This window comes from Aquila chrysaetos, chromosome 5 (genome assembly GCF_900496995.4).
Source record: "Aquila chrysaetos chrysaetos chromosome 5, bAquChr1.4, whole genome shotgun sequence".
Classification (NCBI taxonomy): domain Eukaryota; kingdom Metazoa; phylum Chordata; class Aves; order Accipitriformes; family Accipitridae; genus Aquila; species Aquila chrysaetos.
This window is the reverse complement of record NC_044008.1, coordinates 16,706,248-16,729,208: the sequence shown is the minus strand read 5'-3', so window position 1 is coordinate 16,729,208 and position 22,961 is coordinate 16,706,248. Positions and strand designations below refer to the sequence as shown.

General features: G+C 41.6%; 1 protein-coding gene across 2 annotated transcripts in view; it reads right to left on the bottom strand.

Moving 5' to 3' along the window:
* Positions 1–352: 352 nt before the first annotated feature.
* The window catches only part of ABCD2 (ATP binding cassette subfamily D member 2), a 47,557-nt gene continuing 24,948 nt past the window's right edge, over positions 353–22,961 (bottom strand). For both annotated transcript variants that reach the window (XM_030014782.2, XM_030014781.2), the window contains exons 7-10: positions 15,582–15,727; positions 8,168–8,252; positions 7,317–7,442; positions 353–4,713 (exon numbers count right to left, since the gene is read on the bottom strand). In XM_030014782.2, the coding sequence (XP_029870642.1) occupies positions 4,503–4,713; positions 7,317–7,442; positions 8,168–8,252; positions 15,582–15,727 (568 nt within the window). In that variant the 3' untranslated portion in view covers positions 353–4,502. The remainder of the gene's footprint in view (positions 4,714–7,316; positions 7,443–8,167; positions 8,253–15,581; positions 15,728–22,961) is intronic.

Sequence of the window (22,961 nt, the reverse complement as noted above, 5' to 3'; positions counted from 1 at the left end):
GCCTGGTTTCTCAATGGGGGGTCAGCCCCAGGACCCAGCTGGCTCCTCAGCCCTGCATCAGCCACCATCACAATCTCTTTTTTAATTGCCTGTTTGAAAACAGATCATACACAATAAACTTGCATTGGGTGGGTGCAGTATTTTTAATACGTCACTGTTACCCTCTCGTAGATGGTCTTACTTACATGAGGTTAAAGACACTAATTTAAAAAGTACAAAGCAGGTGCTGCAGAACGAGCCATAATCAGAAATAAGGTGACAGAAAGGCAGTGTGAGGTGTTCTCCCAGAGCACATGCAGGCAGGTCCTGACTGCTTTGTGAATGATTCATAAGGAACACTGTAAACTCAAAGTAAATGCAACATGTTTTATTTGAGGTTGAAATAAATTACAACTGTAAAGCATAATTTATTGCTTTATAAATTGTCTGCTCTTAAAAGGCATTAATATCAAACATAAACAAAACAAAGACACATTCGATTAGCAGTTCGGTTCTCTTAAGCTTCATGAACAGCTCAGTAGGGGGATTTAATTCTATATACGATTGAAATCTCTGATCACAGGCTCATAAACTTGACTTTGGCATGCATTATCATCATTCAGACATGTTCAGGGGACTGTAGATGTGTTCATTTGCGTTAGGATATAATTTTTATTGCAATTTTCCCTAAAATATCCCAGTCCTTCATTCTTCACTCAAATACAAATCCCACTGGTTTCAAAAAACTCCTCTAAAAGATATGTGGGGTTTTCAACCCCTGCAGAAGGAGGGCTTCCAAGTCTAAAACAGGAATGAGTCTGGTCCCAAAACTAAGTGAAAAACAAACTCCTCCTACATTAAAATACTGAAATCCCATGCACAAAAAACGTTTCCTCCCATTCTGAAGATCTTGCAAAACATCCCAACATTCTCTGAATGAACTGATGCGGATACTTCATATTTTTATTGTACAGTTACTCCATGCCTGAGACTGGCGTGAATTTTGCTCAGCACCTGTACTCCTCTAGGATGCAGACCCAGACAAGTCCAGTCTGCCCTGAGTCTTGGGGGCTGCGAGGGTGCTCACAGGAGGCTAAGTGCACTGAGCACGTTGCAGTATCCAGCCCTAAATGCATAGATGCCATGACACAATGAGCTGGATCTGGCTAGCTCCAGCCAGATATGACAGGCAGAAGGAAGGCCAAAAAGTCACTTCCTTGGCCTCCCGGCTCCTGAACGCCAGAAATGGAATAAACTGATGAGCAGCTCTCACTGCACCACGAAAAAGGATTCCACCAAGGCATCCTGCCCTCCTCTGACCCTCTCGCACTGCAAAGGCCAAGTGCTCCTCGTGCCTCGGCTCCAGAACAGCGTCTCCCTGAGCAGAAAGCATGCACTTATGCTCTCGCTTTCCCATCTGGGTCTGAAGCAGCATAAAAAGCGAGCTGGCTTGTGCCCTGTATTACATCAGAGGCAAAACTCTCCAGAAACAGAACCGGAGACTCCCGTCTCAGTTAGCCCTTGGAAAAACTCAGAAAGTTTGCAGAGAAAATCTCCAGGGCAGCTTCTCTTCCAGCCACAAAACTAACTTTAAAAATAATGAGCCCTGGTACAGAAAATCCTTCTAAAACTGGCTCAGCATTGCTTAGAAAGTTCCTATTTAGAGAAGGTTTTCTTCTCATACCAGCCTCTAATGTTCTTGTCATGCCTACGAGAATGTCAACAGCTGAATGAGATGCTAGGATATTTTATGCTATATTACTGAATGGAAATGATTAAGTCTGTTACTGGATCCAATATGTACCAAACTTCAAGGAAAATACTATTATATTGATCCTGGAGCGATTTCAGTTTTCATTAAAATTTAATCAGTAATGTATGTATCTTTTGTATGTTTTATGCATAATGTCATTTAAAAACCAGCAAACAAGCTTCTTTCTTCTAAACACGATTTCCTTAGAAGATGTGTCTCTGTTGTGCCGTGAGGGAAGGCCAGCTTTGGTATCTGCGAGGTGGTACAGCAGATTTCAGGCGCTGCACTTGCCCATAATGGCTCCCAAGTGCCACAGCAGAGCTTTGGTGGGAGGCTGGGAGCATGCAGGACCATACCTGGAGCTGTGCCGAATTGGGCCAATTGTTCAGCACTTTTCAGTGTCCTCCTCATTCAGGGACTGGTCAACCCTGGTTTAGCTCCCAGCCACATGGTAAAGTGCTTAACGGAGGGGTGGGGAACACTAATGTCCCTTCCTCCAACTCAGCTCCTGCCTTGGGAGAGGCTTGTGGAAAGATGGCTTTGTGGCTGCTTTGCTCTAGCAGAAGGACACTGCAGCTGGGACAAGGGCATGCATACGATGAGTGCCTGATTCATCACCACCTTAGAGAAACATAACTCAGAAATGTGCAAGCCTTTAAAATCATCAGTCATCTCATTTACGCTCACCGAGAACAGATTCTTGGCTGACTTCTTTTTTTCCTTAGCAGTTCTGAATTTTTCTTTGAAGATGAGAAGGAGGAAAGCTAGCCTTCAGGGAGAGGGACAAGCAGAGACATTGCAAATGAAAATGCACGCATATGTCATCCACCGCAGCAGTGACCTCCAGTCTGCACTTAACAACACAACATCTTATTATCTTGAACCTTAATTTCTCATCCCTTTCAAAGGTTCCCAAAAGCATTCCTTTCTGTGTCAGTGAGATGTCCCAGGGGACTCTACAGAGAAAACTAATGAGAGGAACAAACTGTTGTCACCAGGACAAGTTACAGGGTTATATTCAAGCCACAGACTCTGGAGGAGCAAGGAGCAGACTTACTCCATTTTCTGGTGCAAGTGCTGTACCAAGCAGCAAGACGAGCACACGGTGAGAAGGAAGATGGGCTAATGGTTAGTGCATTGGACTGGGATTTGGCAGAGGGAGTTAATTCACCTTCCCCTTGTTATTGAAGTGATCGGAAAAATGAAACAGTTTATATTAACTTCAGGGTGCTCAAACATTCCCAGCTCAGCAAATACACCCAAAATATTTCTCCTCTCTTAACAGTTCTTAACAGCTTATGCATTGCCCCTCTCAGACTAAGCACACCAGACAGAAATTTTCTAAGGAATCACACTTCTAGGAAAAAAAGAACCAACAAACTTCAGGATTGCCACATCTCGGCTAAGGCTCATTTACCCATCTGCAAAGCCTCTTACCCCTCCTGATCTTCACTCCCAAGCTGCCCATTTGCCGTGCACTTGCAGCCAGGGAGAACAGATTAGGAACTGTTAAATTCATTCACATCTTTATTTCTAATTCACCAGCTTTTGCCTCCTGCAAGGCACTCAGGCCAGCACTGTCTTAGGGGCTTCTGTTTAAAGCACCTTCTGACTGACTGGGGACCAGGCTCCTACTGAACTGAAAAGCAGATGGGACAATCAGTGAGTGCATCTGAAAGAAAAGCTGTTAACTGGTGCGTTTGCTCACAGGGAGGGCAGTGTTCAGCTACTCTAGCAAAATATGGCAGGCATATTAATTAGTGGTTATAAAATGCTCTAACTTTTCACAGACCTTTATAAGTGCTGAGCATTTTAACTGGCAGGACAGCCATGCCTGAGAATTCAGTGTATTGTTAGAAACCGGTATTTTCCTCTCCTACAATCCTTCTCGTCACAGAGTGTCTCGTGGAACAAACAAGTGTCTATATTGTGGTTTTACCAATGGAGGAACTGGGTCGGAGATAGACACCAGCTGGGTAATGCTGGGCCCAGTGCTCCATCCTCCCACCAGAGGTTACCAAATAGGGGACATAAATAATCCCCCAAAGGAACTGATGTATCATGAAGGCTAAAGAGCCTCTGAAGCTATGCATAATGGCATAAAGTACAGCACAAGTGTATTACATATTTAGCTCTATCCCTGCTTCTCTGTCACAATGGCAGTGGGTTGCTCGGACAGTTGTCTTCTGGTCAGCCTATTACGCTCCTTCCTATGGAAATGCAGGTAAAGGTGTGTATGTAATTCAGTAGTAGAACAGGAGTTTGGTTTTACATGGGCTGAAAGAATGTTTCTTATACCCAAATGAGATTTTTGCATGCATCTGCATACTCACTCAGATGCTGCCTCTGCCGTGCTCCATGCCTGAGTTTCATGCCGGGTTTGCTCTGCGTAGCAGGCATATCATACGCACACAGTGACCTGGTACAAGAGCACATTCTGCAGGCCAAGTCTCAGGCAAAAATTCACCTACAAAACCTAAGTGTGTTGGTAGTTTTCTTGCAGTGAATTGGGCTTTCATTAGGAATTAACATAAGCTGCTATGACTAATCTTATACTCTGTGCATTTGCTTATTTTCTCTTCACAGTTCAACCATTTTCTTCCTTAATACTAAAATGCTAAAGTCTTACATAGCATTCAGAGTATTATTTTCTGCTGGCTGTGTTTCTCTATGTTCTAAGCCTCTATCACAATGCATGCAAAGGATAATGGCTGGATTTGTAATGCTTTTAACTAAAAAAATACTTTTAAAAACATAAACCATAAATTATTTATTCCTCTTTGCCCATTGTTTTAAGCGCTGAGTCTTCTCCCAAGATTTTACACAGTTCATTCAGTCTCTGCTGCATCTTAGGAATTCCTGCAAGTTGGGATTCCAGTCTCTGTTTCTCCTCACTCAGTGATAAACGGATAGTGGTGTCCAACTGCTCGAAACGCCAGCCGCCTTGTCCATCAAACTGCAGCAAGTGAGTGTGGTACTTCCTGCAGTAGAAATTAAAACATTAGTAATGGCTCAGGGAACAGATGGTTCATTTTTGCACGCAAATTTGGATGTCTGTGTCGCTTTTCAATGGTGCCTCTCAGGAAGTTGAGAGTTGTCCAGTTTTGGATCACTGGGTAAGACTTTTTCAGTGACTCATAATCCCAGGACACTCTTTCGTAAGGGATTTGGGTATTTTAAAGCCTGTCACCAGGACCTCCCTAAGCCATCTAGTGAAATTCATCAGCAAGGTGCCAGCTGTAAGCCATCAGCACTGGTATGGGCTCCCCAGCTGGGGCGGTCAGTGCCTTGAGCAGCCCGCAGGGCTGAGCCCACGGGGGACGTCACCTGCAGTGATGCTGGCAGGAGCGGGCAGCATGGCTGTGGAAGGTGCTCTCATCATCTGCTGTCTCTGGCCAAGGCGGTGGCCTCCCTCTTTCTGCCTCCCTCTTAGAAGTTGCCTTCACTTCAACTCCACTAGACTCCTTTTTCTCAAGGAACTTGAACAGCAGCAGCAGACAAGGCCCCCTTCTCCCCCAGGAAGGCTAGTCCCACTTTATTTACCTCGCTTTCTGAGAGACGTTTTGCCTCCTTAGCAGAAAATACATTTGGGCAGACACGGTGTACCTGATGCTACTGATAAAACTCTAGCTTTTTCAAATTACACCTCAGTTTGTTCCCAGGCATCTTATAAGGTTGGTTAAAGAAACCTCCAGTCCTAAAACACGGTTCAGTATGCAAGGGGCCAAAATAACATAGTCTGTGTAGGAGTCACAGATCTTTCAGTGAGTATCAGGGTGTGTGCACCGAAAATATTCAAAGGTGTACATGTGGAGTTTGTCAAGACCTGACAAGACATATATCAGGAGGTGCAGGAGGAAGAGCAAAGAGTTCCCTCAGAGCTGCTGGTATGACTGTGTAATTTATCACTATAAATTATAGAAGATGAGACGCATCATAAAACAGTGATTATAAAGCCCATCCAGGGAACATGACAGTTTAATAACCTCAATAGCTTATGACATGGGACTTAAAAGAGATTCAACTCCAGGCTCATATTCACCACTTCTTGCATATTATTCTTTGTGACACCAAATTCTTAACCTATCCCTCTATTTTTCCCCCACCAAAAAAACAAAAAAATCAGGAAGCTAAGATAGCGCATTGAGATATCCAATGTTTGTGATCTAGGAAAGTAGCCAATATTTTGATTAAAAGAGCAAGTATTTCCCGGTATAATCTTGAGGATGACAAAACAGCATGTGAACCTATGTGGTTCTATGTGGTGCAGTCCCTGTGGAAGCATACCTGAGTCAAAGGCATTTGATGCTGATTTCTAAATACTCAGCACTTCTGTTTAGTTCTCTAGAACCCCCATAATCACCAGATTTCTGCTAATTTCAGTAATACTATTGAGGTTACAAGAACAATCCCAAACTTTCCTGAATCGCCCTAGTACTAGGAAACAAGAACGTCGGCAGGGAATTGAACTCAGAAGATCTTTCTCACAAGTTCTTTCACATAACTTCCCTCTGTATCATCATTATTTATAGGTGAGATGCCCTCAAATACCTGTTTTCTTGAGCAGTGGTTTTAAAATAATGCCAAACTTTAAAAAATGTAAATACTACTTTTCTTTTTAAGTGTAATTTAAATTATTTTATAAACAAATGTCTATGTGACATTTTTTCCCTATCAGAATACACATTTTTTCTTAACATTTAGGTCCTGATCCAATAAAAGCCACTTCCACTGTCACCATCTGCACAGAGGAAGGAGGGATGCTGGGGAAACCATTCTCTTTCAGAGAAGCAGACCTGATACAATTTCTTTCCTTTGAGACAACAAACTGGTAATGGATTTTTTGTCATCAGTTTAAAAAAAACAAACAATCTGACAGTAGAGATCAAGGATTTCAGAACAAATAGTCTCTGCTAATGTCAGCTTACACGTTCTTGATCTCCTTTTGCCCTTTAAAGTATTTGGCTGGTTTATGTATTCAGTAACTACATTTACTTCCTTTGAGGGACTCTTCCATACTTAGTATTCCCTCACTAGAATGATGTTTCTCAGAATTCCAATATTTCTTTTTATTTCTTTTTTTAATAGACAATCAAATTTTGAAAGCTCACAAACCCTGCAGATAGAGGACACAACTGAAGTTAAAACACCAGATATATTATTCCTATGGAAGAACAAAAAGTAGTTTAACCACTTGCCATATTTCCCATCTTCTCCCAAGCATTGGTAAACTTCCCCAGGACAGCTCATGTACCTTGTCACCTTTACAGAATAATCTGGTGATATCTGTTGTGGCTGTGGTGTGGTGGACTAATTAATTGCCTCTTAGATACCTGCATGTTGCTATTAATAGTTAATAACTGAAACACCTTTTAAAAAATAAGAGGGAGGAATAAATACATGTCAAAGAATGAAAAAAATCAATGCTAAATGCATTTACATCACTATTATTGTAGACAAGTTATCTTAGAAAGTGCAGTAGATATTGATTAAACAACTGCCCTAGTACAAAGAATAATGGCCAATCCACTGCTTGTCAGAAAGCTAAAAGCAAGGACCATGATAAATCCCTGAACATACTTACCAAAGAGAAGGTCTGTGTGTTATAGAAAGCAGGGATATCCCAGCAGCTTCTGCAGCTTGGAATATCTTTCCTTCAACATCAATGCTTACAGCACTCGTGCATTCATCCAGCAATGCATATTTTGGCCTTTAAAAAGCAGATAAAGAACATTACTCTTCTATGTTTTGGACAGTATTCCCATGTACGATGTTTAATTGAAAGAACAACAGGAAGGAGAGAGCTATTTTTGCCAGACAGCTGTCTCTCATCTACAGCTGGAAGGTGGCTAGCAACAACATAAAGTTTCCATGCATTATTCAGGTGCCGAGTCAGCTTCCAGGAGAAATGGGTTTTATTTCCTGGTCCATCTGAGTACACAGTGATCTAACTTCTATGTTCTAGTTTGACCTAGTATTATTCTGTCCTGTCATCAAGTCATGCAGTAGCTACAGCCAACTCAGAAACTTTCTGTCTACTGCTATGTATGGACTGGGCTGCCTTTGCATGCTTGCTGTCTCCAACACCAAAAAGTTTTGGAGCTTGGCTTTTATATTCCTATAGCCTCTGCAACAGTCCATCAGACTTCTGCAATATTTGTAGGACAGATGCAGGGAAAATGTCTGTGCCCAAGATGTTAAAGAAAGGAACATCTGGAAAATGTAATGCTATGTTGCCAAAAGCAAAGCTTAAGTAAGAAGCACTGCCCAAACCACAAGCAGAATTTGAATAAATGACAAGGTCTGTGGTCCTATGCAACTGTCTAGCAGTATTGCATATTGCATCGAGATTATAGTCTATTACTGCTCAAACTATTACAGCAAAACTCTTCCTCATTTTCAGATGCTACTTAAAGAACAAATCAAAATGCTTACTTATGGTAAAACATCCGAGCCATGCCCATCCTTTGTTTTTCTCCTCCTGATAAGACATCCTTCCAATCCATGACAGCATCCCAGCCTTTTAAAAAAATGCAAACAAACCACGTCAGGACAATGTAAGTTAATGAAGCAAATGCAGCTTCACTTGCAACATGTCTGCAATCTGCAACCAAAATCATAAAGAGCATTTCCATTGCAGAAGAAACAGCTCAGGGTTCTGGATCACATCTTCTGAAACACCTCAATGACTTTTGACTGGCACTCAATTGGAAAAATGTCCAAAATATCATGTCAATTTGGAAAGTGGAATTTAACCTCCTTGGTCATGTAGGTATTGTCAAAAAACTTTACTTACCATCTCTTTGAAAAAAACACCTTTTACCTGTGTATAACTAATCATTTTTTTCTGTCACGTTTGTTTTATAGAACAATTTGCTATTCCTTCTTGAAAGGTGTGAGTTGAAATTTAAAAACAAATTCAAAGAAATAAAGTGCAGAAAACATAAAGAGCACTGCCTGACTCCACTCACTACTGTAGGCAAAGAATAACTGTCAGCATGCTCAACAGAAACACAGATGCAGACTGCAGACACATGGATAAATTCTGTATACACAGACAAGCAGCTAACACACAAAATTGCATACAGACAGGAGGACTTTTTATACAAACTTCTCGCTACCTTGTATTTAGAAATGACCCACAACTGTTATATCACTGTGTATCCTTATTTAATATTCTGCATGGCTGGCCTCTAAAAGGTTCTTTTCTTCATCGCTTTCAGCTACATGGAACAGGACTGTGATGCATTTTATCTGCGATCTCTCGGTGGACTGGTGTTTCTGTGAGTACTCTGGCATGATTCATTCCCACTAATGAAAAACTTCAAAAACCAAATTACCCTATTGAAAATAAGTTTTCAGTCAAACAATCCAGATAGATAGAGTAGCAAAATAGATGAGTTTTGAAAAGGGAGAGTGTGGATGCCAGGAAAATCTGGTAAGATATTTGTCTCAATAGATCATCTATTCATGAGACAGGCAGCTGGAGCGGGGTCGACTGAGGGCAAGAACATTTTTCCAAATCAGCCCAGAAGCACTGTAACTAAAAAATTAACAACATGACCAAAAAGCCTTTTCTGCCACTGTCCACCTGAAAATAAACATCTGCCAGAAAAGACTATAAACAAGGTCAAGCAAGCAGGGTGGGCAGTGTCATTTCTGATACCTGACCAAGGGTGAGACAAGGGGCTTGTGAAGGTGCAGGAGGCTGGGGAGTGCTCGATCCGTGCTTGGTGCTACACTAGGGCTTGGTAGGTCTGAACAAAACCTCAGTGAAGCATCTAGTGAGAGGTTGTGTGACTGAAAACAGGAATTGGTAATGCTAGAGACTGAATTCCAAGAATTTTCTATACGTAAAATTGTAAAATACAATGTCATGATTTTTTAATATATGTGTATATAGTTAGATTTTAAAAGCAGGCATGCACACAGCAGAAATACATCGCCTTTACTCATCCTATTGTTTTTTCCTTAGTTTCCTTCCATTCTTGTTTAAGGATCCCAGTGGGCACCCCCCTGGGGGCACATACAGTGCTTTCTGTCAGCGGGCTCCTAGCAAAGATGGAGTTGTGTAATGATTAACTGAATCACCATTTGGATGAATTCTGGTAAAGGGAATAGATACACAGAGGCTGCTGCTGCTGAGCAGTCCTGGTGCTGGGACCACACAGAGAGTTGGAGTGCTGTTCCACTGACACCTTCAGCTTCCAAAAAAGAGTGTAAAATGTCTGGAGCACTCCTTTTTGGCAAAGGGCAAAGGGTGCTAGGGGCGAAGGATGGGAATGGTCCTTCATGAAAGCCATAGAAACAGCTATGCTTCTGAAGGCAGTGTTCAGGCTGCTGCTTACATTCTGTTACTTTAAGCTGAGAATATAGACAAGGTCCAGGGACCTGGATCTGAGCTAGGGTGTGGATGGGTGTGCATGTGTGCACATGTGCCTGGGGAAGCAGTGCCTGCGTTCAGACAGTTTCTTCCAGATCAGCTGGTTTATAAAGACTTAGTAAAAGACAAAAAGTGAATGAAGTTCAAGAAGAAGCATCACTTTGTCAGCAAAATCATTCTATTATTTCCTCTAAAGGTATAAGATTTAGCCTCCCTTTACCAGGATACAATGGTCATCTCTGGTCACTTCAGCTTACATTCTAACTGAATATTAGAAGTGTGTCTCGTCTCCTCCTGCCTAGCTCCCTCCCTCAACTTTCCTATTTGCCACTTGCAATGTCTCAAACAACAGATAAGGAAGGATGCATTTTAATATCCCTTTTAAAAATCATTTTCTAATGTCTGAACAATTTCCTCTGAACACTGAGGCAATTTAAACCGACTTCCTACTGTGCATTAACAAAAAGGCACCTACTTGTTTCTCTTTTCTTCCTGCTGACATGGCACAGGTCAGGAAAGAACATTAGTGTTCTGAAAATATCAGCCAAGTCAGTGGTGTATGTCACCCGGAGCTACATCCACTTTATAAATGAAGAAATGAAATGGCTTTCTATGAACAGAGAAGAAATGAAATGGCTTGCCTATGAACACAGCACAAATCTCTCAGTAGGTACAAACATAATCCTGGCTTTCAGAGTCCAAATTCCTTGCCCAGCTTCTTGTTACGTTTAGCCTTTGATTGCACATGGTATGATGTAGATGTGATGAACACTGGATGTCACAGAAATGCCTTTTGCAATCAGTAAGATGAAGAGCATGTGTAATGTGCTGGGACAGAGTAACAGCAGTAGAAATACATACAGCTGTCAGCAGAAACTAGAGATAGCCTCATGATAGCAGCATTTCATTTTCTTGCATGGCTTCTTTTATAATTCCTTTTACCTCAATTTTCTGAAGGAAAAAGCCAGCTAAATTTGACAACGAAGAAAGGGTTACACCTGGGGTCTGTAGCGCTGTGTATCCTTCATCCCTGTGAATCCTCGGCTTACATGCAAGACAGAGCATTCAGCTGCCATAAAAAGACAGGCTTAACAATTCCTTTTCCAGATCTACCTTCCAATGCAGCTCATCAGACATGGACTGGAGTGTTACAGCTTCGTGACAGAAGAAAGGCTACTGCAGCAAACTACAGCCAGAGAGTCCACCCCTGGTTAGTTTTTGAACATGGAGGCCTCTTGCACAGTGCATGTCCCCAGGCAGTTGTCAAAACAGAAGAGAGCTGGGGTGCTGTGCAGGATGAATATGCAAGGGCAATCCTTAGCTGAGGAAGAACAAAGAGACCATCAACTGGGTGAGCCCCAGCTCAGCATGACACTGCAGGGATTTGTGTCTCTGGATTTCAGAGCCACTGGAAAAGCCGGCAGAGCACTCCAGAGTTCCTGCTGGTACCAGTAACAAAAGCAAATTCAGGGCTAAAATGATCCGATGAAAAAATCTCAGAGAGAGGAAATGTGCTGGTCTGTGTGTTTATACGTGGCCTAGCACAAAGATTCCCTGGACAAGACCCAGAGATATGACAAATGTGCAAAATAATGAGGAATAATTATAATCTGGGGTGCTGAGAAACCACAAACAGGTTGAACTTGTTCAGTAATGTCATCAGCCCCAACCTGACAGGCCCGGTCATGCATTCAGCATGCTGCTACACGTACTCACGGCTCCTCTCATGTGACAGGTTATCGGCAGCCTAAGGCTGCATCACAGTTGACACCTGCTACATATGTACAGATTTTCAAAGCAGGTCAAAAAGGAACCTCTTTATGTATTTCTACTGCACATCTCTACACTATTACCCACGATTTCTGGGCATGCCTTTTCACCACCTGTGCTGAATACAACCTTCTTTGCTATCCTCATTTTGTATGAAATTATTGTTCTGGTAGAGCTAGCAACTTTGCAGGTGTCGATGGGGGCACCTTATTGATAATATAAAGGTAAGTAACAAAATGGCATCCGTCTAATATCCAGCAGGTGAGAAAAATAACAGTGTGGGATTCAGTGGGAAGGAAATTCTGCCCCTAGCAGCAAGGGGTGCTACTATCAACAGCAATTGCAGTGGTTTCTTCTAGGGCTTCAGCTCACGGACATCAGGAATGGTGGTGGTGGGGAGGGAGACGTTATTTTGGTGGTTTTGGTGTATTCTGTTGCTATTGACTGAAAAAAGTTTCATGAGGATAACACAGAAGCTAAATGCCGAACTCGGCTACTTATTCTTGTAACTATTCTATTTACTTCTAACTGGGTCAAACCTTATTGCTAGAAAAAGAGAGGAATTTCTGCCATTGGCAACAACAAGAACAATGTCAGGCTCTTGTTGGCTATTTCACACTTGGAATCTGGTGACCCTTGTACTGATGCAATGTGGAAGCAATTCAGCCAAAGACAATAAAATTACACCAGGACAAATAAATTGAGTCAGAGTTGTGCACTTCTGGCTCCGTCTGGCTTTTTCATAACTGCCCACAGGGAGCAGAACACAAAACTGCAAAGCATCATATTATACATGCACAACATTCATGATCACTTAAAGCACAACAGGGTCATGCCCTAAGGAGCCTGCTGTCTGGTAGAGGCCTAATACTGCAGGGGACAGGTGAAAGGGAAAGAGACAGAGGTAAGGCTCTGAAGGACAAGAGGATCTACACGAAAAATATTGAAGAATTATATTAGACTTCTGTAATTCAATGACTGACAGATAGTTATCTCCATTCTTAGAACAGTTTATGGAAACAGTTCAAAACAGTATGAACATATCCCAGATATCCACAAGAATCTAAGTAACTAAAAATGGTTTCATTGATTTTTTTTTTTCAGATGTAGTACATTTTCAAAAAGTGCATATAATACATAAATAGAAACTTGCTGGGAATTTTTCAGCAAAACTTTTTTTCTGTTGGAAAATGCCAGTGTTTGTCAATCATCAAAGCAGTTTGCAAAAAGGAAAAAGACAGTTTGGGGCAAATCCCTTGTTCTACAAGCTTTATATGGGATTTTTAATTATTTTGCAAAGAAAAAAGTTTATTTTTTAATAGAAATCATTTTAGTTTAAAAATCTGATTTTAAGTAAAAGCATCAAATAAAAACTGGAATTTAAAAAAATAATTCAGCTACGTATATAAACAAAAATTTCAATTGTTCACTTTCAACAAGTATTTCTCTGGCTTGCTGGTTCAAAAAACCAGAATATCAGTCTTTGTCCCAGACTGGGGGAGCTCTAAAGAATATGTAAGCATATGAAATCCATGTAATGTGTCAAATCATATGTCATGGGTTTCCTCTCTGCTCCTACCTTGGCAGTTTTCTCCTGCAAATGCCCAAGGAGAAAAGGGAACAAGTAAGTGCATTATGGTCCTAAAAACTTCCTGGTATATGGTAATCTCTCCCCGTTTTCCGCCTTTCCCCACTTCTGTCATTTTAGATTGCAAAGTACCTAAGACACTATTTTTTGAACATTTGTTTGTGCAGACTTTTGCAGTGTGCCTTTATCCTGAGTGGAGTTTCAACAGAGTACCAGTGAACACTAACAGTGTCCTCTAGACTTTTTTATGGATAGTGTGTGTCTCGCATGCACATTCAGGCAGGCAGAAGAGCAAGAATGGAGTCAGCAATAAATACTTTCTTTGGCACAGAAAGTAGAGCAAGACTGATCCAAATCTGGGGTTTCAGTTTGGCAATATGGAACACTGACCCTAGCCAACAGCATCTCATACGTGGAGCACAGTAACTGCTCCATCATCAGTTACACGCTCCAGCTGCAGGGTTATAAACCACAACGATGTGCATTCAGAGACTGCTGGGGATATGGTTTTGGCCGCTGAGGGTCATGTGTTTTTCAGTACATCTACAAGTACCAGCAGGCTACAAATGCACACTCCACAGTGGCTTCTTGCCACTGACAATTTAACTGCTCCTCCTTTTCCAGCTTCCCATTCCAAGCTCCCCATTCCAACACATCTGCTTGTTCTTCTGCAATCTGGGCACTTCACATAGTGAAGTAAGTGACTCAGGAATACTAACAGGAATAGTTGTAATGTCAGTGTAACGAGTAGAGGCCTTCTCTGCAATTATTCCGGTCACTGAGTTTAGCGCTCTGCCTACTTTTTCAACCCTTGTGTCATAGTATCAGATCTGAATAATAATATGAATCAGAATGATGGCAGATTCTTATTTTCTATTGCAACTTGAGGGCCAACACTCATTACCACATTCTTAACAAAGAAGCATTAACCCGTGGAAAGATGAGAGTCTATCAACAGGACTGTGAGGTGGAGAAGTATCCGTAGGCATACAATTGCTACTGTAAATGATTACTACTCCCCACTCTAAAATGTGCAGAAAAGATACCAGATGAGTGTCCATGCATACTTCAAAAATAAAATACAACTTCTGCCTTTTGAACAGAGCAACAGGTTGCCATCCAGAAATGGCAATTTAGACATTGCCTTGGGATTCCCAATGGCTGAGGCACTACTCTCTGTTGACAGAACAATCCTGAGAGACACCAAGCACACACATTACGAGGCAATGCACCTGAAGTACCCTCTCAAAAAGGAGCACTGACAGCAGGCAGAGAGAGGCAAGGTACATCCAGCACTCCTGATGTCAGCTCCTTAGAGGGTTTTGAAGATCCTCCTTCTCTCTAAATGTTACCACCTTTGTCCTATGTCTGTTTTAAAAGCATAATGATGGGGAGGATATTCAAACTAGAGATTAGTGGCTGGTGGGAACAAAAGGATGAAAATTATTGCTATGCTTGGGAAAAAAAGCTATGAAATGCTCCAGTTCCTTAGACAAAAGAGAAGCCTTTAGCATCTTGACATTTACTGTGCCAGTGTATTTACACTGTCCCCTACTCTTAGGACAAACGACACCGAGAACACATGGCAACTTAAAGAGCAAGTGGTAGATGGCAACACTCTACTGCCAGCCAGTGTCGTTTGGTTATTTTTAACTTGTTCGCCCTGGTGGTGTGGTATCAGACACTCCTTCTCATGGCACATAGTCCTGCTGATCCCACAAACCAGGGAGATGAAAGCAGACCTGACTCTCTGTTCATTCACACGCTTTCGAGTTGATGTAGTCAGTGACATTACAAGTTTTAAGACAGGTTACATTTTCTAAGAAAATGAAGGAAGGTCAGTGATCTCACAATACCATGAAAAGGCTGGCCATTACAAGAGAACAAGGATGTTCAGCTTGGGCATGGATTTACTGGGGAGGAGAGGAGCACTTAGCTTTTCTCCCTCCGTTAGCATCAGGAGCAACAACCATGTGGTTGTGCAGCTCCCACAACCACAAAAGGTCTGGATCCAGTTTTGCCAGTTCAGTAAGTAAAGGTTAGTCTTACTAAGACACACACACAAGGAATGGATTTTGTAAAGCTTTTAACAAAAATATGCAATTTACCTCCTTCTCTTTGAACTATGTGGTACAGATGAACCATATGCAGGATACACTCCAGATCCTGATCTTGGTAGCCTTTCTCGTGCATGTCATCCACTGAGTCTGGATAGATGACTTGATCACGTAGCGTTCCAATGGACATGTAGGGCCTGAGAAACAATACAGAGAAACCAGTAATCTTGAGCTGGCTCCAAGTGAGTGCCTCTTGCTGACGCTCTATGAGCAGACTATAATGCTTTAAACACCATGTTGCTAAAACTGGATTTATATGTGGGTGCATTGTCGGTGAATGTTTTTCTAAACTTACCCTAGGGACAATGTATTGTTTCCATAACAGCTGATTACAGGGTAGCAACAGGGGTAGTATTAGCGTGAAAACAAAATGACAGATCAGGCAGAATAAACATCCATTTCATAGCTCATTCTGAATACTTTCACTTGGAATCAGGGAAACTCTACTGTATTCAAGGTTTGGTATGCTTAGAGATTTAGAAATTGAATTAAACACTCACATGTTAAAAGAAAATTGTAACAAAAACGTTGCAGCTCAAACCGGGAAAGACTTCCATGGTGCAGCAGCAGACACCCAAGTCAGGCAGGAGAGCATTGAAAGCCTCCTTTGCACACTACTGTTCTGGATTGCAGAATTGAGACCACGCGCAACTTAGCTGGTTCTAGAAGCCATTGTAACACTTCTGAATTGCAAAAAAAGCATACAATAGCGAAGTTGATCAGCTTAAATCTCCCAGCACCAGGCTCCCTTTGCCAAGCACAAGGCTGAGCTGTATGTGAAGCAGCTTCTGAATCACCATGTTCCCAGAGCAGGTAATACCATCCATCTTACTAAAACAAGGTGTCTCCACTCTGGAGCCAGAGTCCTCAATCCCAGCCATGTCCCTGGAATGGCTACGGACAGTCTCCACAATGTCATAAGCTGTGCCCAGCCTCTGGTACAGTCCAGGCCCCAAAAATCCTCCTAGTCTCTAAACAAAGTCAGCTCAAAGAACAGTTTTACATCTCTAAAATATTCAGGCTAGGATAGCAAAGGCAATCTAAGACACATCTATTTGACCATCTCTTTTGCTGCTCTTGTTCTAAGGATTTCTTGTGAAGGATAAATATCCACCCTGTTCCACAGACACTGCTGATAGCTCTTGGAAGCTGGAAACACCCCAGGAATGATCTGTTAGATTTTGAGTTTGGAAGGGAAGGCCACAGCCAAAGAACAGTCAGGCTCCGGACTCTGTCCTGCTTTCTGTGCCAAGAGTTACACTAACTCCCTCTGAGTTCATCTGCCAAAAGAATGCTAGTTTTATTAAAGTTGTGGTGCCACGGGATGATGACAGAGAGGAGTGGTTAAAATTGGGCCAGCAACGAGGAGGCTTCCAGGCAGCTTGCTTTTGCCACTGAGAACTGCTTCCAACAACTTCACAGCACGTTGATGAGAGGTCAATTTTCTTCCATGAAGAGCTCTGGACCTGCATAGTGGGAAGGTCTCAGCCATGCAGAAGCTTTCCCTGACAGAGACTTGTAATACCTTAGCAGATTTCTTCCCTTCCCTTGGCTCTGCAGAAGGGGTGGATTTACCCATTGTTATTCTTAAGAGTCCCTAAAATACACCACAGAGTAATTTGAAGGAATTCATAATGCAACAGATGTAGAATTACAGAACTAAAGCTGCAACGTGAACTGAAAGTCATATTCAAGGTGGCATCAGCTGCATTGGGTTTAGTGCTGCAGACATCCATGGTGAACTGTCTGTACCCACCCCCAGTTAAACTACTTTCTCCACCAGCTGAGTGAGGGTGGGAAGGGCAGGGGATGTGAACTGCTCACAAATATTTGGTCATCTCATTGCTGTGGGCAGGCACCCAGATGGAGCAAAACCAGAACCGCAAGTCAAATACAAGCATTGCTGCTCCTCTTGGCTCATTGTTGTGCTTTCTGCTCATTGTGGGAAAAGTGCCGCTCTGGGCTGCTGCATAAACACTAGCATCAAGTACAGTGAACCATTTACATTAATGGGGATATTGCAAAATCTCAACTCTAAACTTTATATAACTTCATGAAGTAATGATATATTACATTTCCATAGTGCTCTCCACCTAAAATCCCAAAGGGCTTTATTTCTTGCATATGTAGAAATCACTTCACTCGCTCCAGACTGCTGCCATCTCTGGGACAGAAGACAGCAACTCCACCTGGGCTCAGAAAAGAATCAGGTTGTGCATAAGACTGTGTAATTTGGGTTTGGCTGCAGGTAAGGGCAAGGAGGACAGAGTTACCTATCATATGATTTGTCTGGGGTTTAATACCTTACTCCTGTGAAGTATGATCCTGTAATGACTAGCAGCTCTGAGACTTAACCTACAGCACAACCAGGAAGGCAATGCTCAAAAGCACTGTGCCAGGACGCTTGTTGCCATGCTGTTTATTGAGTCACCAGCACCGCTTCCTGGTACAACTGGATTTTCCTTGTGGCCTCCCATCTAAACACACCAGTACCAGCAAGCACGCCTCTACCCACCTAGTTTGTAAAAATTAAAGAAAAGCCCAGCCTGCAGTGGAATAGCAAACCCCATCAATTACTGACTAACTAGCAGAGAGGAAGAATGGCTTATGGTTACGGGTCTGTCCTGGGGGGTGGGAGAGCACGTTCTGCTTCCCCCATCCTATAGGGAGCCACTCATTGTCCCTGAGGGGACACTTCATCTTGCTTAGCATGAGATGTCTCATTTGGGGCTCCAACTCTTGACAACAGAGGCACCTTTGTGGTTGGTTTATCCCATTTATTTTTAGGGTGGGGATGGATTGCCTCCTGGGGGTGTCTTCTCCCTCAACGGCGCACAGAGCCCAGACAACTAACTTAGGTAATTAACTTCTAAAGAGCTAAAGTTAGATGAGATCTCATCTAACTCGTACCCTCATAATCTCATACTAAACCAGATTTCTCTATCCATAACTTGAAGACAACAGCCTCCTTACCTACTGTGCCATAAAGTCAAACACACTAAAACCTGTTAAACATCAATTGAGGTTACATGTGTGTGATACCTAGACATTAAGTAGTAAGAAGTATGGGTAACTGGATACAGCAACAGTGAAATTTTGGCTTTGCCAGTAAGCTCCTTGTTAAAATATTGTTTTCATTAAATTTTTAGCAGTTCAAACAACAAAAACTGTCTTTTTGTCCTGAAGTAATACTCTATTTTAACTGGACTTAACTGATTTTTGATGGAGTTTTTCCTTTCAGCCAGAGTGTCTGGGTTCCAGTCTCAAAGGAAGCACTCTTACAGACTCTGAAAGCAACTCCTCTGCTGTGCAGAGGTCATGTCTTTGACAGTAATAGCTCTGCGATTGTTTTCTTTCTTTCTCTGCTCTCTGAAGAAAGATTCCTACACTGTTTTTGAAAGACAGGATTTAAGATCAGTAATCCTTTTTTAAAGCTTTGGTACCAAACCTCCAGAAAGCTAAGAAAGCATCTTGCCTGGTTTTCTGAGATTTCAAGGCATTTATTAGAAGAGATGCTTTCAGTTCTCATAAACTGATCTTTTTTCAGTCAGTTTGATGGTTTTATTGCATCACCAATTTCTGTTTGGTGCACTTAGCACTCCACTTAGCAGAGTTGTAACTTCATTCTGCTAGTAACAAGCCATCATCCCTAAGGCTTACAGCTTCCCCCTTGCAGTGCAGGCTTTAAAAAAAGATGATATCAAGATGCACTGCAATCTGAAGCCTGTGGTATGGACAATTCCCCAGTGTCCTACTGACACATGACATTGTGTACAATGTTGGCAAAATATTAGAGAAATCATATGGGGAGGAAGGGCAAGTGTTGCCGATAATATGGTCTCTTTATTGAGGTGAGCTTTGGGGAGGGAGAAAGGGGCAGGTGCTGCAAAACATATTGGAGTACATACCAGTCACTTATCTTTCCAAACAGAGGACTTAAACGCTGGAGCTGTTAGGCATAAAGACAGAGGTATAATGCCAATTCAAAGGGATTGTAGATTAACACTGCATTCCGTAACCAGGCAGTACTAACATCTCGTAATTCTCTGATGTCTTGAAGAGCAGAGGGCTTCACTCTTTTGGGTAGCAAGTTAAGGAAGATGACTTGCTTAGATGTCAAGAAATTTCTACTCCAAAATCAGAACAAGCCATATCCACTTGAAATGTTTACAAATACTTCCTGAATGTATTCAAAGGTGTTTTCCATGCAAAATAAACTGTGCTGACAGAACTTATAACCTGTTCTGACATCCATAATGTTATTTTAAAGAATTATAGCAACTAATCAATATGCACTTTGAGAGTCTATAAAGCAATCTGAATGGTCAGAGTTTTAATTATAAGCACCCTGGAATAAGAAAGGGACCAAAAATATATCTTAATTAAGTGGCTGGCGTCAGAAGTTAAGGGATATTAGTCCAATGTAAGTGCCCAAGGAACTGCTTCCAGGTACAGTCTGGAGCTCACCTCGCCTTCCTTGGCACAGACTGTGATTAACACTTCCTCCATGGAAGGTAAAGCCTAAAAACATGGGGCTTGTGATTCTGGAACCCATCTGCATGCCTCCAACTGAGCAATCAGGACCTGACTTGCCATTTGCTGTTAAGTGTGTTTGCAGTTATTATTGCACTATTATTCTCACAGATACACAAAGTTATGTGGGAAAATTATGTGTAATGCAACTATAAACTCTTGACTGACCCATCTTTTAAGTTTCTGTCTCTGGCTGACAAGATGCCTCTCTAATATACCCAAGCAGGAGAAAGAAAGGGGAACACTGCACCTGGGATTCTCCTTTTCAGATAAATTGCAGCTTGGCTTTTCAAAGGAGATTAGGATAGCTTCAGAGTGCAATTCAGAGTGCTTGATTTGACATCGAAAATCAAATGTATTCCAAATTTAGGCACTTCTATTCAAGAAGATGATACTGGAGTCCAAGCTTTAGCCATGGAGGTATCTTCCTAGGAAACCTGGAAGATCTTAAGGAGTCAGTGCTTACACTGAAGAATTTCCAGTCCAGAAAGCCAAGGGCATAGCTCACACCTACAGCTGTGCCCAAATGCTAATTCCCCAGAAGGTCTAGTACAGCATGGGATATGAAAGCAACAGTTTAAGTCCAGCACAAAACACTGCAGCTACTAGAGATGCAAGATGAGGGGCTGTATGACAAGGTAAAGGTTGGCAAATCTCTTCCAAGAACTGGGTTCATGTTAAGTTCTTCTCAGCTTGCAGGGCATCAGATTCCCATTTTTCTAGGCTAGCACCCAGGCTAAAGAGGAGTCAAAGGGAGGGCACCTTCTAATCTTCCCACTGAAGCAAGGAAACTGCTGCTAAGAGGCAGGAATCACGTGTCTGAAGAGAGAGTTATTGGAAAGAACCTAATTATATACTACATCAGTCAGAGTCCTCAAGTGGAAGGAGAGAGACTTTAGTACCAGTCCTTGTGCCATATACCATTTATGTTATTACTTTTTTTCCCAGTGTTCTTAAATATAAAAGGCAGTAACTATCCTAATCCTTCAGTAGCTTTATAAAAACATATTAAAGGGGGTTCTAATCTTATTTAGGTGCCTGCTCTCAGGAGAGGGCTTGTTATAGATAAAGGGGTTTAACATTTAGGTATCAGTTTGGTACCTAAACTTCAGTATAAGGCAGGAGTTCAGGCATACATTTATATTTAGAGATTCCTATGGATTAACTCTAGGTGGCTCCCTTTACCTACTGCACAAATTTTTTAGATAATTTTCCAAAAGCCCTAAATCTCCGCCTGACTATCTAGGGAATCCACCTATATTTAGAACTTTCCATCACCTTGCTGGTGCCAAGATCCTAGTTTTTTACATGCTGTAATACCTCGGCTGGAATCACCTCAGGAGAGCTCTGGCTCTTGCCATGCTCCTGATTTAGGTCAATAGTAAAAATTCAACAGTTTTCAACAGCAGCAAAGCTTGATCAACAGTGATGCTCAAGAAATGCCAACCTCCACTAAGTAAAATGATCTGGATTCCTAATAGTTGTTTGATGACATTAATAAAACAGACAGCAAAAAAACTAATGATGGCACCACCAACCACTACTGCAACTTTGAGAAAATAAAATGTCTTGAATGAATGTGAATTAAGTTCTTTTTAAGTAGTGTTGTATCCACTAGTCTCACACAGAAGGTGGTATCACTAAAGAGTTATCACTAAAAGGTGGTATCACTGAAAGTAACAAATAATATAATATTTAGCAAAATGTTAAAAAAGCACAGGCTAAGTTTATTGCATTGTATCTAGTTCAAGGGATTTTAAGGCCAGCTAAAGTTTCAGCAATGCTTCTAAAGATATAAATAATTGATCTCTCTTTAAAATACCCTACACTGAACTCTTCTCTCCAGTTATACAGAACTAGCCATGAACATCCTCTAAATATTTCAGATAGATCAGTTACCAGAGTGGAATGTAATAGCTTATAGCCATTAACATAGTTAACAGGAAATGAAATGCACAGTATGAAAAGCTGAATTCTCAATGCATATAATTAGAATCTGATATCAAAGGCTGAAAAAAATCACATGAATCACTTTGTGGCTTTCTTTCCGAAGAAGCTATGCACATCTCTGCAAGAAAATAATCTGGGAAGAAATAATAACCTGAAAGGTAAAAGTAGTCTTTAATTTAAAGCACTATTCATGCTCAGGTATCATCTCATCTCATGATTTACTTATTTACCATTATGAAGATCACTTACAATATAACTAGAACTGGTCAGATGGCATAAAAGTTTAAGGCGAACAACTCACAAAATTATCCAGTTCAGTCTATCTGTACCTTGTGATAGGCAGAGACAACAGAAAGAACACAAGAACACATGTATAATTAAAAACAAAATACAGACAATTACTACAAAATACCAGCAGCTAATCCAATCTGAAATAATTATACCTCCTGCAATGAATCAAATCAACCAGCCAGACAAATGAAGGAAAAATACTCTCCTTTTCTTAAACATCCAATTTTTGCAGGCCCAGTCTTTTCATGCCTCTGGTAGTCCTGATGATAAAAGGATTATTTGGATGGATGATCATGAAGATCAATGAATTGAAGAAAGAACAATGAGCTGTTCAGGACAAGAATTTAGCCTGCCAGTCCCACCAGGCATACCCTAGCCTAAGAGGTGTTTCTGATTTTTATCACAGCAATGTAACACAACGAGCAAGGCAGTTTCCCTCTTTTAGAAAGATCCCAAATCATTCATGGTTTTGCAGATGAGAAGTGACACCTTACTTCACAGAGAAGAGGAAGCGTAGACAGTGAAGCCTCTAGAGCAGAGGCTGCTTTTGCTCTGGGTTTCTACAATGCTTATTTGTCCAAGGCATCATTTTTTCCA